The 19,080-nt window shown below is 43.6% G+C and overlaps 1 protein-coding gene across 2 annotated transcripts; it reads right to left on the reverse strand.

Annotated features, from left to right (window-relative positions):
• Window positions 1–551: 551 nt before the first annotated feature.
• Window positions 552–18,465, reverse strand: LOC139372927 (cystathionine beta-synthase-like). Of its 2 annotated transcripts, none has more exons than XM_071112799.1 (15): window positions 18,366–18,465; window positions 12,871–13,173; window positions 11,746–11,852; window positions 10,788–10,922; window positions 10,543–10,622; window positions 10,213–10,417; window positions 9,617–9,708; window positions 8,885–9,010; window positions 8,683–8,767; window positions 8,307–8,412; window positions 7,246–7,323; window positions 5,590–5,724; window positions 5,100–5,208; window positions 4,518–4,602; window positions 552–2,541 (listed from the first exon to the last, which is right to left on the reverse strand). In XM_071112799.1, the coding sequence occupies exons 2-15, from the start codon at window positions 13,164–13,166 to the stop codon at window positions 2,414–2,416; spliced, it is 1,767 nt and encodes a 588-aa protein (XP_070968900.1). In that variant the 5' UTR covers window positions 13,167–13,173; window positions 18,366–18,465; the 3' UTR covers window positions 552–2,413. The 2 variants fall into 2 exon arrangements, with proteins under 2 accessions (XP_070968900.1, XP_070968901.1); XM_071112800.1 differs by having other exon boundaries at window positions 558–2,541; window positions 18,189–18,378.
• Between the last annotated feature and the right edge of the window lie 615 nt (window positions 18,466–19,080).

Consider the following 19,080-nt stretch of genomic DNA (forward strand, 5'->3'; position numbering starts at 1 on the left):
GGCTTAGGGTCAACATAATTAGAGTACCATTTATCTTAATCACAATGGAATCTAAAACTACTATTAAAAGCTCATGCATTTTCACTATACACATTCTTTTTTTTTTTTTTAACCCCTTTTTCTCCCCAATTTCGTGGTATCCAATTGTTTTAGTAGCTACTATCTGTCTCATCGCTACAACTCCCGTACGGGCTCGGGAGAGACGAAGGTTGAAAGTCATGCGTCCTCCGATCACAACCCAACCAAGCCGCACTGCTTCTTTACACAGCCGCACCAATGTGTCGGAGGAAACACCGTGCACCTGGCAACCTTGGTTAGCGCGCACTGCGCCCGGCCCTCCACAGGAGTCGCTGGTGCGCGATGAGACAAGGACATCACTACCGGTCAAGCCCTCCCTAACCCGGACGACTCTAGGCCAATTTTGCGTCGCCCCAAGGACCTCCCGGTCGCGGCCGGTTACGACAGAGCCTGGGCGCGAACCCAGAGTCTCTGATGGCACAGCTGGCGCTGCACTTTACACATTCTACACACAAACAAACTGATAGCAAATATAAATTGAGATGTTTTAACAACTTTATTTTTCATAAGATTATAAAGTGATTTTATAGCACACAAATCCAGATTGGATGTATCAGAGTAAAAAGTCCTAAGTGAAAAGCATAAACAACCGTACAAATACATTGTTGGCATACCAAATTAACTCTGACTTTGTATTATACTGGCATATCAATCATTCTATTTCATATGATCTTGTCAAAAAGGCTATTTTGGTAGTTACTAGCTAGACATATTTGTAAAAAAATATATTTTGGTAGTTACTAGCTAGACATATTTGACCATTCCAGAACAAAACCTCAGATTTTTCATCGTTGAAGAGTACGGTACATTTAATATGTTCTACATCTGCATTGCTTGCTCTTTGAGTTTTCTGTATAAGTCCTTTGTGACGTCTGCAGATATAAAAAGAGCTTTATAAATACATTAGATTGACTGAAAAAGTCTGCCCTCATTACTGTAAATCACTCTGGATAGGAGCGTCTGCTAAATAACTCATTACTGTAAATCACTCTGGATAGGAGCGTCTGCTAAATAACTCATTACTGTAATACACTCTGGATAGGAGCGTCTGCTAAATAACTCATTACTGTAAATCACTCTGGATAGGAGCGTCTGCTAAATAACTCATTACTGTAAATCACTCTGGATAGGAGCGTCTGCTAAATAACTCATTACTGTAAATCACTCTGGATAGGAGCGTCTGCTAAATAACTCATTACTGTAAATCACTCTGGATAGGAGCGTCTGCTAAATAACTTGAATGTAAATCGCGAACATTCTGATGCCCTTGAAATCACAGCCTGTTTTGGTGCGACAGCATATAAACACAGAAAAAAACACTCTGAAAATTCTGTTTTTCCTGTGTTTAATATCATACAGCTGATGAAACTGACAGTGTTATTTCCTGATAGTTGCTGGTTGAAAATGCAATCTACACAGGGCCTTCTAATCAGCAGGTTTGTATGGGCGGGAGGTTAGACTTTCCATTGTGACATCATGCGATACATTTTTTTTAATAGACCAACAGCAAAATGTTCCATACCTCTCTTCCCAATAACAGCTAGTTTTGAGTTTTCCCCTCCCCACTCAGACCACACCCAAACTGTCCTAGCTAAAGTCTTGCTTGAGAAATTTCTCTTTGTTAAGAAACTACTTGTTTTAATTGAATACAATCACAGTAAAATACTTATTTGTTACCCAGAAATGATTTGATATCCAGATAAAAACAGCTGCATTGAACCTTTAAAAAACACATCAACATACAGGTCTGTTTCCCAAACCTGTTGTAATTGTGCAGGGTTGTGTCATTATGCATAGCGTTGAAATGCGTTGATTGATGTTTTCACAATTAAAACCATATTTTTTTTCAGTAAAAGATTGGTTTCACAATTATTGGTTCAGTACATGGGATGGGGTACAGTCTGATCATTTAAATACCCATCACAAAGCAACATGGGAAATCCCTCTGTAGGCAGTGTCTACATTCTATGATCAAGCTCGCAAAATATAGCAAAGATTTAAGACTTTCATATGAATGCATTGCGCTTGCAACGCTAGGGTTGTGGGTGGATTCCCACGGGGGACCAGTTGGGGGGGAACAGTATGAAAATGTATGTCCTCACTATCTGTAGGTCGCTCTGGATAAGAGCATCTGCTAAATGACTCACATGTCATATGAGAAAGCAGCAACAACAGTTTGTCCACCAATCAAGTTCATACGACCTCATATTCTTTATATTGTCGTTAATATCACAGTGTGTTTGTGTATGGCTGTGGGTGTAATTAACGTGTTCCACGTGTGTGTGTGTACACAAGGTGTTTGTGCACACATGACCCAGCCGTCACGGGGACACGGTCACAGGTCACTGCACTCAGAGAAGGACCTCTCCCTCTTCTCCCTGGCCGTGACAAAGTTGAGCAGGTCGATGGCCGTCACCACACCAAACACCATCTGCTTCAGGCTGGGGGAGCCATCCGTCAAGTCTGAAAGTAGGAGAGAGGGAAGGATAGAGAGGGTGGCATTAGCTCCCTCTTACAGCCATCATTGGACGAGGGGAGGGTGGGGTTATGGTTGGTTGCAGGCCCAAATCAATGTTGGGACCAAACAACTGAGGACTTTGAGACTGGCACATACAGTGCATTTGTAAAGTACTCAGACCCCTTGACTTGTCCCACATTTTGTTACGATACAGCCTTACTCTAAAATGTATTAAATAGTTTTATCCCGCCTCATCAATCTACACACAATGCCCCCTAATGACATCACAATGCCCCCTAATGACAAAGCAAAAAGAGTGTTTTTAGAAATGTTTGCTAAGAAAATTTATTCTTTGAAATCACATTTGCATAAATATTCAGAGCCTTTACTCAGTACTTTGTTGAAGCACCTTTGGCAGCGATTACAGCCTTGAGTCTTCTTGGGTATGACGCTACAAGCTTGGCACACCTGTATTTGGGGAGTTTCTCCCATTCTTCTCTACAGATCATCTCAAGCTCTGTCAGGTTGGATGGGGAGCATCACTGCACAGCTATTTTCAGGTTTCTCCAGAGATGTTCAATCAGGTTCAAGTCCGGGCTCTGGCTGGGCCACTTGAGGACATTCAGAAACTTGTCCCGAAGCCACTCCTGCGTTGTCTTGGCTGTGTGCTTAGGGTTGTTGTCCTGTTGGAAGGTGAACCTTCGCCCCAGTCCGAGGTCCTGAATGCTCTGGAGCAGGTTTTCATCAAGGATCTCTGTATCTTTCCCTCGATCCCAGTCCTCAAAAACATCCCCACAGCATGATGCTGCCACCACCATGCTTCACCTTAGGGATGCTGCCAGGTTTCCTCCAGACGTGACACTTGGCATTCAGGCCAAAGAGTTCAACCTTGGTTTCATCAGACCAGAGAATCTTGTTTAGATGCCTTTTGGCAAACTCCAAGCGGGCTGTCACGTGCCTTTTACTGAAGAGTGGCTTCCGTCTGGCCACTCTACCATAAAGGCCTGATTGATGGAGGGCTGCAGAGATGGTTGTCCTCTCCCATTTCCACAGAGGAACTATGGAGCTCTGTCAGAGTGACCATTGGGTTCTTGGTCATCTCCCTGGCAAGACTCAGTTTAGCCGTGCGGCCAGCTCTAGTTAAGAGTCTTGGTGGTTCCAAACTTCTTCCATTTAAGAATGATGCAGACATTTTTTGGTCGCCTTACCCAGACCTGTGCCTTGACACAATCCTGTCTGAGTTCTACGGACAATTCCTTCGACCTCATGGCTTGGTTTTTGCTCTGACGTGCACTGTCAATTCTGGCACCTTACGTAGAGACAGGTGTGTGTCATTTCCAAATCATGTGGACTCCAATCAAGTTGTAGAACATCTCAAGGATGATCAATGGAAACAGCAAGGACCTGAGCTCAATTTCGAGTCTCATAGCAAAAATTCGGAATACTTACGTAAATAAGGTATGTTTTTGTTTGTTATAAATGTGGAATACTTACGTACATAAGGTATGTTTTTGTTTGTTATAAATGTGGAATACTTACGTAAATAAGGTATGTTTTTGTTTGTTATAAATGTGGAATACTTACGTAAATAAGGTATGTTTTTGTTTGTTATAAATGTGGAATACTTTACGTAAATAAGGTATGTTTTTGTTTGTTATAAATGTGGTAAAATTTCTTGAAACCAGTTTTCAGTTTGTCATTATGAGATAGTGTGTAGATTGATGATACTTGTTTATTTATTTAATCCATTTTAGAATAAGGTTGTAACGTAACAAAATGTGGAAAAAGTCAAGAGGTCTGAATACTTTCCAAATGCGCTGTATACCAGTCACATGCACACAGCAGACATTAAACCAGACTGGTTTAAATGGGTTCAGACCAGCCACCTTACCACCTTGTTACTGCCCTCAGAAAAAGGTCAACGAACCTTCACTCCTCTTATCGCAACATGTTCACCATTATAGCAGGCAGAAAGTCTTACATTGGATCTGTTCGTGTACCACCAGGGCAAAATGGTCCGTCTCCAGGATACGAGAGAGCTTCCCCAGGTTATCAGTCAGACGGATCTGAGAATAGGATGAGACGTGAGGTTATCAGTCAGACGGATCTGAGAATAGGATGAGACGTGAGGTTATCAGTCAGACGGATCTGAGAATAGGATGAGACGTGAGGTTATCAGTCAGACAGATCTGAGAATAGGATGAGACGTGAGGTTATCAGTCAGACGGATCTGAGAATAGGATGAGACGTGAGGTTATCAGTCAGACGGATCTGAGAATAGGATGAGACGTGAGGTTATCAGTCAGACGGATCTGAGAATAGGATGAGACGTGAGGTTATCAGTCAAACGGATCTGAGAATAGGATGAGACGTGAGGTTATCAGTCAGACGGATCTGAGAATAGGATGAGACGTGAGGTTATCAGTCAGACGTAAGATAGAGAGGACCGTTTCATTATATAAACAAACATGGGTGATTTCAGTGTGTGTGAGACCTATTTGCACTACTTACAGAAAAAGTGTGCCTGCAAACACGTGTGTGTGTGTGTGTGTGTGAGACTGACCTGTTTGAACTGGGTGTAGATCACCTTGTTGACTGGGTCTGAGGGTTTGATCTTCCCAGCCAGCACAGAGGCCAGCATGTTCCCCAAAGTAACCATTCCTAGGACCAGCCTACACTCACACACACAGTTATTTTAGCAGCAGAACAACACTAACCCATGGATAATGTCACCAGAACAGTTGAATGACTTGAATCAGATGGTCAGTGTCCACAGGTGGAACATGGGTCTACAACATTTACAAATCAACAATACTAATGAATTTAATTCCAGGGTTATTTCAATGGAAGATATCTTCAGATTCTCTACAACCATTTAATTTCTTCACCGTGAACTAGTAAGCGACACAAAGATAATGGACATGTCCAAAATGGCACCCTATTCCCTACATGGTCAACATTAGTGCCCTCTGAAGGGAATAGGGTGCCATTTGGGAAACGTCCTCTGGTTAATGAAAGAGGCAGGAGATGAGACAGTGGAGGAGGACACCCACCCAGCCTCGTCCACTACAGGGGCCTGGTCAAAGCCGTTCTCCTTCAGGATCTTGATGGTCTTCTGACAGCTGACCGTGGGCAGGACGGTCAGAGGGGCAGAGAGGTTCAACCCCTGCAGCTTCAGGTTCCACCACCTGGGGAGGGAGGGAGAGAGCGAGAGAGAGAGAGACAGAGAGAGAGAGACAGAGAGACAGAGAGAGACAGAGAGAGAGAGAGACAGAGAGAGACAGAGAGAGAGAGAGACAGAGAGAGACAGAGAGAGAGACAACCAATTAAATAAATAAAAACAAAAGACAACCTTTAAAAGGCATAATACACAGAAATCACCCCACAATTGCCTGGTTGCTAAAACTCTACAATTTACACCTGATATCAGTTTGTGACAAAACAAGCAATGTGTAAAAATCATTGTACCATCTAAACCGCTGTGAAACATATTTTCAATTAACTAAATATATAGAATTTAACTGTTTAAACCTGGTGTACCAAACCGAAAGTCAAAAGACGCAAAACTACACTTAAGGACAGGAAGCACAGAAATAGCACATAGAACAGATCTACTACTTCTTAGACTTGCTTCCAATTAGAATGACAGATCTATAACTCACATTTCTATGTGAGTTTGGTCAGGTCGCCCATAGAGCTTCATATTGCACCTTTAAGAGAAAACTACAAACAAATAGACAATGAAGCACTAGATGAAGACATGCTCAGACACAGACCCACTCGGGTTTATTCAGAGACACAGACCCACCAGGGTTTAAATCAGAGACACAGACCCACCCGGGCTTATTCAGAGACACAGACCCACCCGGGCTTATTCAGAGACACAGACCCACCCGGGCTTATTCAGAGACACAGACCCACCCGGGCTTATTCAGAGACACAGACCCACCAGGGTTTATTCAGACACACAGACCCACCAGGGTTTATTCAGAGACACAGACCCACCCGGGCTTATTCAGAGACACAGACCCACCCGGGCTTATTCAGAGACACAGACCCACCCGGGTTTATTCAGAGACACAGACCCACCAGGATTTATTCAGAGACACAGACCCACCCGGGTTTATTCAGAGACACAGACCGACCCGGGTTTATTCAGAGACACAGACCCACCCGGGTTTATTCAGAGACACAGACCCACCAGGGTTTGTTCAGAGACACAGACCCACCAGGGTTTGTTCAGAGACACAGACCCACCAGGGTTTGCTCAGAGACACAGACCCACCAGGGTTTGCTCAGAGACACAGACCCACCAGGGTTTATTCAGAGACACAGACCCACCAGGGTTTATTCAGAGACACAGACCCACCAGGGTTTGTTTGAGACACAGACCCACAGACCCACCAGGGTTTATTCAGAGACACAGACCCAGGGGGGGTTTGTTCAGACCTACCAGGGTTTGTTCAGAGACACAGACCCAGGGGGGTTTGTTCAGACCTACCAGGGTTTGTTCAGAGACACAGACCCAGGGGGGTTTGTTCAGACCCACCAGGGTTTGTTCAGAGACACAGACCCACCAGGGTTTATTCAGAGGCACAGACCCACCAGGGTTTATTCAGAGACACAGACCCAGCGGGGTTTGTTCAGAGACACAGACCCACCAGGGTTTATTCAGAGACACAGACCAAGCAGGGTTTGTTCAGACCTACCAGGGTTTGTTTACCATGATGTCTGACTCCTTCAGGAAGCCTTTCTGGAACATCCACTTGTCACTCAGGAACTTGGTCCTGAAAAAAAGAGAAGAGTCGTTGTTGGTTACTTCATCCACTAGGAACAGCTGTTAATGGTTCAGATTAAAGAGAAGGGTTGTTAGTTACTTCATCCACTAGGAACAGCTGTTAAAGGTTCAGATTAAAGAGAAGGGTTGTTAGTTACTTCATCCACTAGGAACAGCTGTTAAAGGTTCAGATTAAAGAGAAGGGTTGTTAGTTACTTCATCCACTAGGAACAGCTGTTAAAGGTTCAGATTAAAGAGAAGGGTTGTTAGTTACTTCATCCACTAGGAACAGCTGTTAATGGTTCAGATTAAAGAGAAGGGTTGTTAGTTACTTCATCCACTAGGAACAGCTGTTAAAGGTTCAGATTAAAGAGAAGGGTTGTGAGTTACTTCATCCACTAGGAACAGCTGTTAAAGGTTCAGATTAAAGAGAAGGGTTGTTAGTTACTTCATCCACTAGGAACAGCTGTTAAAGGTTCAGATTAAAGAGAAGGGTTGTTAGTTACTTCATCCACTAGGAACAGCTGTTAAAGGTTCAGATTAAAGAGAAGGGTTGTTAGTTACTTCATCCACTAGGAACAGCTGTTAAAGGTTCAGATTAAAGAGAAGGGTTGTTAGTTACTTCATCCACTAGGAACAGCTGTTAAAGGTTCAGATTAAAGAGAAGGGTTGTTAGTTACTTCATCCACTAGGAACAGCTGTTAAAGGTTCAGATTAAAGAGAAGGGTCGTTAGTTACTTCATCCACTAGGAACAGCTGTTAATGGTTCAGATTAAAGAGAAGGGTTGTTAGTTACTTCATCCACTAGGAACAGCTGTTAAAGGTTCAGATTAAAGAGGGGATCATGAATCAGTGATTCCCAAGAGGCAATATTCAGACATGGCCACAAGGGGTCAGGCTAAGCTAAACGCTGACAGATCATTAGATTTACTATAGGACTACAGTATATTATAGTCATAATATAACAGTATATTCTAGTCCCTGGTTCCTCACATGTAGTTGCGGATGGAGTCTGGCAGGATGACCACACACCGCTGGCCCTCCTTCAGGTCCTTGGCCACCCTCACCGCCGCTGCCATGGCCGTGCCCGAGCTGCCACCTGGCACAGGGGACAAGAGACGGGCACACTGGTTGGCATGACGACCCGTGGCCAGGTCAACCCACAAATCAGAACATGACATAGGTGGCGTCCCAGGTGGTCTTTATTGAAGTGGTAATGTGCAGATATCCCAGTCCCTGGAGAAGTACTGAATGTCTCAGGAACCACCTTCATTTGATGTGCAATACGGATGACCTGCAACACGGCCACAGAGTCACCACTGGTGACAGTGAGATGAATGACAGAGAAACAGAACGGTGACAAACGTACCACACAGCAAGCCCTCGTCTCTGACCAGCATACGGGACATGTTGAAGGACTCCTCATCGTTGGACTTGTACCAGCTATCCACCACCTACAGGTAGATACACCCTGGTGAGGTAGTGTGTGTGTGTGTGTGTTTATGTGTGTGTGTGTTTGTGTGTGTGTGTGTGTGTGTTTAAGTGTGTGTGTGTGTGTCCATCTGACTCACTGATCGGTCCAGTACAGTGGGGATGAAGTCGTATCCGATGCCCTCCACCTCGTACTGGGTCTTGTCTGTCTTGTTCAGCTCCTCTGGTTCAGCCAGGATGGAGCCTTCAGGGTCCACACCGATGATCTGACCACACACACAGACAGAACCACATCAGACCAGACAGCACCACACCAGACAGAACCACACCGAATCACACAAGATCAGACAGAACCACACCAGACCAGACAGAACCACACCGAATCACACAAGATCACACAGAACCACAACCGGCGCAGACAGAAACACACCAGACCAGACAGAACCACACCAGACAGAACCACACCAGACCAGACAGAACCACACCACCCACACAGAACCACAACCGGCGCAGACAGAAACACACCAGACCAGACAGAACCACACCAGACAGAACCACACCAGACCAGACAGAACCACACCAGACAAGACCAGACAGAACCACACCACACAGAACCACAACAGACTGAACCACACCACGTCAGACACAAGTTAACACCCAGTAAGGACGGCCATAGCCTGTGATCAGAACCAGAACCGTTTCTATTCCGTCATGTTGAAGTAGTGGATGTGAAGATCCAAGTTGAGACTGATTCTATTTGTATGGATCTTTCCATACTTGAATAGCAATTTCAATTGAACTGTCCACAACCCTAGTCAGAAGCCACCTGGGGATGGGAATTGATTCCAGGTGGACACCCAGAGTTCACTCACCTGGATGTTTGGGCACCTCTCCTTCAGTTTGCGGGCAATGCCAGTGATGGTGCCGCCTGTGCCAGCGCCTGCCACCAGCATGTCCACTTTCCCTGCCAGGTCACAGACGTGGAGGGTGTCAGGTTAGCTCATACAGATCATGAACAGTGTCTCTATGAGGGCTACAAGCCCACACAACTGCTCAGACAATGCTTTGCTGTTGACCAAAACCATGAGTTAAACCTTATTCAAACACACACGCTTGTATAACAGCGATTCTCAGCTAGTGGATGACGACGAGGTTTTGAATGGGTAGCGGGTGTCTGAGTAATAATACAAAAATAAGTGTTTTTATATATATTTTATTATTACTTATTCTATGAAAAAAATACTCCAGTCTGAAACTAAACCAGGTAGAAAGTGTATAGAAATTATGAATTTACATTTCTAAATAACTTAATCTCTGAACAAATGTTCTTCAATCACAGTATTTTGAGAGAGAGAGAGAGAGAGAGAGAGAGAGAGAGAGAGAGAATACCAGCAAGACAAGAGAGAAGGAAAGAGAGAACAAGAGAGGGAGGAATAGAGGGAGGGAGCCGAGAGGAAGTCTGTCTCACCATCACACTGCTCCAGTATCTCCTCTGCTGTGGTGTCATAGTGGGCCAGGGGGTTACTAGGGTTACGGTACTGGTCCAGGATGTGAGAGTTGGGGATCTCGTTCTTCAGGCGCCAAGCCACGCCCACGTGAGACTCTGGTGAATCGAAACGAGCGCTGGTGGGAGTACGGACGATCTCTGCGCCCAGGGCTCTCAAAACATCCACCTGGGTGCATGCAGACACACAGACAGGCAGCGTTTTCATGACCACTTGTGCAGACTTCACAATCAAAGAGGTCCTGTCAAATTCCCGGAGGGGAGATTGATGAGGCAGGCGTACAGCAGTCCTACCTTCTCCATGCTCATCTTCTCAGGCATGACAATGATACAGCGGTAACCCTTCACAGCTGCAGCCAGAGCCAGACCGATACCTGTCACACACACACACACACACACACACGGACACACACACGGACACACACACGGACACACACAGGGACACACACAGGGACACACACAGGGACACACACACAATTCAGTGAATCTACCACTAGTGAGACACATTCCTATTCATTTACTGAGACACACACAGTTACCTGTATTGCCTGAGGTGGGCTCTATGATGGTGTCTCCTGGTTTCAGATGTCCTGCCCTCTCTGCATCCTCCACCATACGCAGACTGATCCTATCCTTCACACTGCCGCCCGCGTTGAAGTACTCACACTTGGCCACTGCACAGAGACAAAACAGAACGGTACACACTGGATCACACACACAGATTAAAATGTTTTTAATTCTGAATTAAAATAGCACCTTGTCTGAAAACATCTGATAACGTAACCAGACCTGGGTCAAACATGTTCATCTCATTTAGTTTAGAGTTTGCACTTTTGTAGCTATTCCATTGGTTCCAATGGTACCATAAAATGTATGGATCACAAGTGGGGTCATTTTCTGTGCAAAAGTCCTAAGCCAACAATATAATTAAACTGTTACATTCGATACAATATAACTGTCAATAAATCCCAAATGGGATCATGGAGTCAAGCATAAAGAAATCTACAAAGAAGCTGAACACAGACGCCCCAAAGTAAATCCAAATTCAATGAAAAAGGTTTTTGACTGCCTGTGTTCTATGTCTGCCTCAACAGAAAGAGACATGGAGGGAAGACAGCCTTGAATACTGTCTGAACGGTATTCTCAGGACTATGTCTGCCTCAACAGAAAGAGACGTGGAGGGGGAAGACAGCCTTGAATACTGTCTGAACGGTATTCTCAGGACTGTCTGCCTCAACAGAAAGAGACGTGGAGGGGGAAGACAGCCTTGAATACTGTCTGAACGGTATTCTCAGGACTATGTCTGACTGGCAGATAATGCAAGGTTCAGGGATAGGTTTTATCATGGAGGCACAAATAAATTGGTAACTCTCCGTGAGAAAAGTGCACAAACAAGGCTGAAACATTGAGTGGGAAACATTTGCACCCATGTAGCAAGTTAAGGTTCAACCATTAATCTCAAAAGGGTTCTGAGAAAAGACTCCCTGATAAACTCACAGACTTCACACTTGAGGCCGAAGGTCTTGGGGATCTTGTTCATGCGCACCAGCGGGGTGTCACCGATCCTCCGGAGGATGTTGGTGAGGATTTTAGGAGCTTTGGTCCTGGAAGAGGGGAGTTTATGATGTCACTGACTAACTCGACGTTGATGAATGATCAATGCTCATTCCACATTGACATGAATCTGACTAAAAGATGGATAATGGAATAAAGTGGAAATGAGTAGAGGAGGAGACGGGTGGAAGGAATAACATAAAAGGTTACCAGTCTTACCGTTGAGGGTTACCAGTCTAACCGCTGAGGGTCACCAGTCTTACCGTTGAGGGTTACCAGTCTTACCGTTGAGGGTTACCAGTCTTACCGTTGAGGGTTACCAGTCTTACCGTTGAGGGTTACCAGTCTTACCGTTGAGGGTTACCAGTCTTACCGTTGAGGGTTACCAGTCTTACCGTTGAGGGTTACCAGTCTTACCGTTGAGGGTTACCAGTCTTACCGTTGAGGGTTACCAGTCTTACCGTTGAGGGTTACCAGTCTTACCGTTGAGGGTTACCAGTCTTACCGTTGAGGGTTACCAGTCTTACCGTTGAGGGTTACCAGTCTTACCGTTGAGGGTTACCAGTCTTACCGTTGAGGGTTACCAGTCTTACTGTTGAGGGTTACCAGTCTTACTGTTGAGGGTTACCAGTCTTACTGTTGAGGGTTTACCAGTCTTACCGTTGAGGGTTACCAGTCTTACCGTTGAGGGTTACCAGTCTTACCGTTGAGGGTTACCAGTGTTACCGTTGAGGGTTACCAGTGTTACCGTTGAGGGTTACCAGTGTTACCGTTGAGGGTTACCAGTGTTACCGTTGAGGGTTACCAGTCTTACTGTTGAGGGTTACCAGTCTTACCGTTGAGGGTTACCAGTCTTACCGTTGAGGGTTACCAGTCTTACTATTGAGGGTTACCAGTCTTACTGCTGAGGGTTACCAGTCTTACTGTTGAGGGTTACCAGTCTCACTGTTGAGGGTTACCAGTCTTACTGTTGAGGGTTACCAGTCTTACTGCTGAGGGTTACCAGTCTTACTGCTGAGGGTTACCATTGTTACTGTTGAGGGTTACGGTTAGGGTGACCAGTCTTACTGTTGAGGATGGGTGTGGGGGGAGTCGGCGTGGTTGCCCCCCAGTCTCCAGGTGCACCGGCTGGGAAGGTCGGGACGGATCCACTTCCTCTCCCCCACCGCCTGGATGGTTCCAGTCACGTCCTCCACCTCTAGCTTGTCTCTGACGCCCCCCTTGGTTGGGAGTTGTAACAGCCCTTCCTGGACCTTGGAGGATCCGTTGGCGTCCCCATTGCCGTTGATGACGCGTAGCCTGGCAGCGTGCGGGCACACAGGGCCCAGGACGCTGCTGTCTTTAAGGGAGGGGACCGCAGGCATGTCTCACCTAGGAAGTTAAATGGCACATGGGCTAGTAAATGGCACATAGGCTCTGTCCTGCTCGTAAGCACAGATCTAGGATCATATTCCCCTTACCCCAGTCCTAATTGTAACCGTTAGCTGGACAATAAGTGATCTGACCCTGTATCAGTGGTTTGGGGTTACTTAAGAGTCCAACGTCCAGACGTTTCAACACCACCTAGCGGTCTGAGGGACAGGAGCAGCAGAAGGCCACTCTTCAGAATATCTGAGGGAATCGAGGAGCTGCTGCTGTTGTCTGTCTCATACTATACACACTGCTGGACAGACTGACGACTTCAAACTAATTACAGTCAGGAAACCATTAAGAACATTCCTGACAAAAATGACACAAAAAAAAAATCTAAAACGTTTGACCCCAAGAGGCCTAGTGAGGTGCATATTAACCTGCACACCTGACACCACCATGCCATGCTGTACGTCCCTCTGAAGAGTGGTACTGGGAGCCCCACAGTTCAGGTACAAATTACTCAGGCAGACGCACTACCTCAACACGTTTGATGTTTAAGTCAGTGAACATCCTCAGGTCAATGAACAAAACAATCACTTAAAATATGTGAAAGGTCAAATGTGAGATTGGCTCCTATACCCGAGTTGCTAGGTGTGAGGCGCTACAATTAAAAGAAATGACCCCTGTTCAGAAGGGCTAATCATTAATGGAGGTAATTGTGTGTGTCCAGCTAATTTGTATTGCCTAAAGACCCAGGGTTATAGAAGACAATGTCCTGTCCCTAACAAATTAACAAGACAACGTCCTGTCCCTAACGTATTAACAAGACAACATACTGTCCCTAACGTATTAACAAGACAACATACTGTCCCTAACATATTAACAAGACAACGTATTAACAAGACAACGTCCTGTCCCTAACGTATTAACAAGACAACGTATTAACAAGACAACATACTGTCCCTAACATATTAACAAGACAACATACTGTCCCTAACATATTAACAAGACAACATACTGTCCCTAACATATTAACAAGACAACATACTGTCCCTAACGTATTAACAAGACAACGTATTAACAAGACAACATACTGTCCCTAACATATTAACAAGACAACATACTGTCCCTAACGTATCAACAAGACAACATCCTGTCCCTAACGTATCAACAAGACAACATACTGTCCCTAACATATTAACAAGACAACATCCTGTCCCTAACGTATTAACAAGACAACGTATTAACAAGACAACATACTGTCCCTAACATATTAACAAGACAACATACTGTCCCTAACATATTAACAAGACAACATACTGTCCCTAACATATTAACAAGACAACATACTGTCCCTAACATATTAACAAGACAACATACTGTCCCTAACATATTAACAAGACAACATACTGTCCCTAACATATTAACAAGACAACGTATTAACAAGACAACATACTGTCCCTAACATATTAACAAGACAACATACTGTCCCTAACATATTAACAAGACAACATACTGTCCCTAACATATTAACAAGACAACGTATTAACAAGACAACATACTGTCCCTAACATATTAACAAGACAACATACTGTCCCTAACATATTAACAAGACAACATACTGGCCCTAACATATTAACAAGACAACATACTGTCCCTAACATATTAACAAGACAACATACTGTCCCTAACATATTAACAAGACAACATACTGTCCCTAACATATTAACAAGACAACATACTGGCCCTAACATATTAACAAGACAACATACTGTCCCTAACATATTAACAAGACAACATACTGTCCCTAACATATTAACAAGACAACATACTGTCCCTAACATATTAACAAGACAACATACTGTCCCTAACATATTAACAAGACAACATACTGGCCCTAACATATTAACAAGACAACATACTGTCCCTAACATATTAACAAGACAACATACTGTCCCTAACATATTAACAAGACAACATACTGTCCCTAACATATTAACAAGACAACATACTGTCCCTAACATATTAACAAGACAACATACTGTCCCTAACATATTAACAAGACAACATACTGTCCCTAACATATTAACAAGACAACATACTGTCCCTAACATATTAACAAGACAACATACTGTCCCTAACATATTAACAAGACAACATACTGTCCCTAACATATTAACAAGACAACATACTGTCCCTAACGTATCAACAAGACAACGTATTAACAAGACAACATACTGTCCCTAACATATTAACAAGACAACATACTGTCCCTAACATATTAACAAGACAACATACTGTCCCTAACATATTAACAAGACAACATACTGTCCCTAACATATTAACAAGACAACATACTGTCCCTAACGTATCAACAAGACAACGTATTAACAAGACAACATACTGTCCCTAACATATTAACAAGACAACATACTGTCCCTAACATATCAACAAGACAACATACTGTCCCTAACATATTAACAAGACAACATACTATCCCTAACGTATCAACAAGACAACATATCAACAAGACAACGTACTGTCCCTAACATATTAACAAGACAACATACTGTCCCTAACGTATCAACAAGACAACATATCAACAAGACAACATACTGTCCCTAACATATTAACAAGACAACATACTGTCCCTAACGTATCAACAAGACAACGTATCAACAAGACAACATACTGTCCCTAACATATTAACAAGACAACATACTGTCCCTAACGTATCAACAAGACAACGTATTAACAAGACAACATCCTGTCCCTAACGTATTAACAAGACAACATCCTGTCCCTAACGTATTAACAAGACAACATCCTGTCCCTAACGTATTAACAAGACAACATACTGTCCCTAACATATTAACAAGACAACATACTGTCCCTAACGTATTAACAAGACAACATACTGTCCCTAACGTATTAACAAGACAACATACTGTCCCTAACATATTAACAAGACAACATACTGTCCCTAACGTATCAACAAGACAACATACTGTCCCTAACATATTAACAAGACAACATACTGTCCCTAACGTATTAACAAGACAACGTATTAACAAGACAACATACTGTCCCTAACGTATTAACAAGACAACATACTGTCCCTAACATATTAACAAGACAACATACTGTCCCTAACGTATTAACAAGACAACATACTGTCCCTAACATATTAACAAGACAGCATACTGTCCCTAACATATTAACAAGACAACATACTGTCCCTAACATATTAACAAGACAACATACTGTCCCTAACGTATTAAAATGGTACTAATTCTTTGGATTCCCAGACAGAGAGTTCAGTCTGTTGTGTTGCTCCTGTCTAATACTAATAGGCAGTGTACACTTCCAAGCAGCTGTTCAAATGGACCTCTTTCTGAACTGCACTGAAGACACAAACCTCGCCTGAGTGGCTTGACACCAAATGACCAGCACACAATAAACCCACCGGAGAGCATTGTGTCCTTAGGAAAACAACGTAGGGTTGGAGACAGAGAGAGACCAAAGGAAACGTTCCCTCCTGAGCCAGCGCATTTATTAATGGAACTACTACTGCTGGTCATGCTACTGCTGTTACAGCGTCTGTCTAACTACTGCTATGACAGATATGGGAGCAGAGGTTTGAGTGTTCCTTGGGTAGGTTCATTTGCAATCTGATCCCCCTTGCAGACAGGTTCACTGAGTGGCAATGAGGCTGAGTTGAGGCTGAAATGTTCAGAGGGTTGTGTTACGTCACAGCTGGCCTTGCTTGTGTAACCAAACCAGTTGAGCTGACACCCTCCAGACCCAACCCGCCGGTTGTAACAGTTACTACATGGGATAAACTGCCTTTGGAGCTTCTCTCAACAGATATTCTCAATACCTTCTACCACAAAGTATGTTGTTTTTTAAATCTCTTTCAGAATTCCCAAAAGTGGAATTAAACGATAGTGTGCGATGATATATAGCCTGGCTAAAAACAAGGGTAAATAACAAAAAGGACAGGATTTACAACCATATAATACTACATATAACTGCCCTACCAAGACAGTGTCCAATAACGCCTGAATAGTTATATTCAGAGCCATGAAGGCCATAGCGGCAGGTAGCCTAGCGGTTAGAGCGTTGGCCTAGTAAACGTAAAGGTTGTAAAAATCGAATCCCCGAGCTGGTGAAAATCTGTCGTTCTGCCCCTGAACAAGGCAGTTAACCCACTGTTCCTAGGCCGCAATTGAAAATAAGAATTCGTTCTTATTAACTGATTTGCTTCGTTAAATAAAGGTAAAATAAAATAGCGGATTAAACACCATGGTGAAGGAAGTTTCTGACGACTCTCTGGAATCGAGCTATGACTAGATGGGCTCTGCCTCTGAATAGTTATGACAGGCAATGTCTTTTTAGGGCCATACAAGAAACATTTATTTTGTTTAGTCATGGCACAAGAGTGCACTCAACTATGGCAAATTGTGGTGGGCAAAATGAACTAATGGTGCAGCTCAAATTCATTACCTGCAGCCCTCAGTCACCAGAACAGAAAGAGACAAGTGTGATGGAGGATTCACAGGTATAAATTATAACTTCATTTCTCAACACAAAGCGATCTTGTATTCAGGTAACTGATGATAGACAGTAGGACCCAGAAATAGTCCCATATGGTGGGTCAAAGGCAGATGTTTGTGTGTGCCTTTTTGCTAACCCAAACCCGTTTCCTAAATGTACCATCATGTTCCTTTTTATTTCACCTTTATTTAACCAGGTAAGCTAGTTGAGAACAAGTTCTCATTTACAACTGCGACCTGACCAAGATAAAGCAAAGCCGTGCGACACAAACAACACAGAGTTACACATGGAATAAACAAGCGTAGTCAAAAACACAATAACTCCTAACCTACTGTACTACGAAAAGTCAAATCTGACGTTAATTTGACAAACGTTGCATCCCTTCTAGCCATGACCCCATATGGTCGAGGGTTTATGGACCCCGGAAATAAACCCATGTGCTTGTTTAAAACACGAACGGTCATTGTAGTACCCACCTCTTACTATTATTTTGATTGCCATGACTCAGAAGGTAGGTACAGCATAATTACACAACTTTACAAGGACACAGAACCTTATTTCGATGAATGGAACATGGCATCATAAAATACATGTGCATTAAAAAAAAGTTGCACTAACATCATCATGCAAGTGGTCGATCAGTTTCAACTTACCTATTATGTATCTGATGGTCTGGGAATCTGGAGAGGTAAAGAATCTTCCTCCGGTGATAGAAAGAGACTTAGGTAACAACAGTTGGATAATAAAGATGACCATCAGCGCGAGGAGGTTAGCCAATCGTTGGGGAAGAATGCATGTTTAGGGCGCACTTTGATTGGCTGCAGCAAGGGAGTCTATTTCTGCCCCTCCTCCAATAAGAGATGCAGATTTGGTGAAACAAATAGTACATGGCGAAAACGTATGGAAGTTTACCAGGGATCTATTTATATTAATTTCCAAAAAGTAAAGAACCTTTTCAAATATTAGTTTCAGAAACATCGGAGCCTATACGCAACTCGCGCATCCCAGTGTGCCATTCAATGCGTTAACGTGCCTTTCACGCATGGTTTATGGTCGTAAATGTTGTTTTTTTTTTAGGTCACTATTCTTTGTGAGGACTGTATTTTTCCAACTGTTGATCTTGGTTGTCCAAGGTCATTTCCATGCGTAACCATTAGACATAATACGGATGGATACATTTGGGTACACGGTCATTACATTTGCTGAGTTCAAAACAACTGGGTACTCGGAAAAATAGGTTCAATCATGACGTCAGTGACCTTCAGGTCGGAGTCTAGAAAGAGGCTGAAGTTCGAGTTGGGTGACCGTTCACAAGATTTTTCCCAGTCGGAGTTCGTTTCCCCCCCCACCGAGTTCCCAGTTGTTTTG

Source organism: Oncorhynchus clarkii, chromosome 18 (genome assembly GCF_045791955.1).
Source record: "Oncorhynchus clarkii lewisi isolate Uvic-CL-2024 chromosome 18, UVic_Ocla_1.0, whole genome shotgun sequence".
NCBI lineage: Eukaryota > Metazoa > Chordata > Actinopteri > Salmoniformes > Salmonidae > Oncorhynchus > Oncorhynchus clarkii.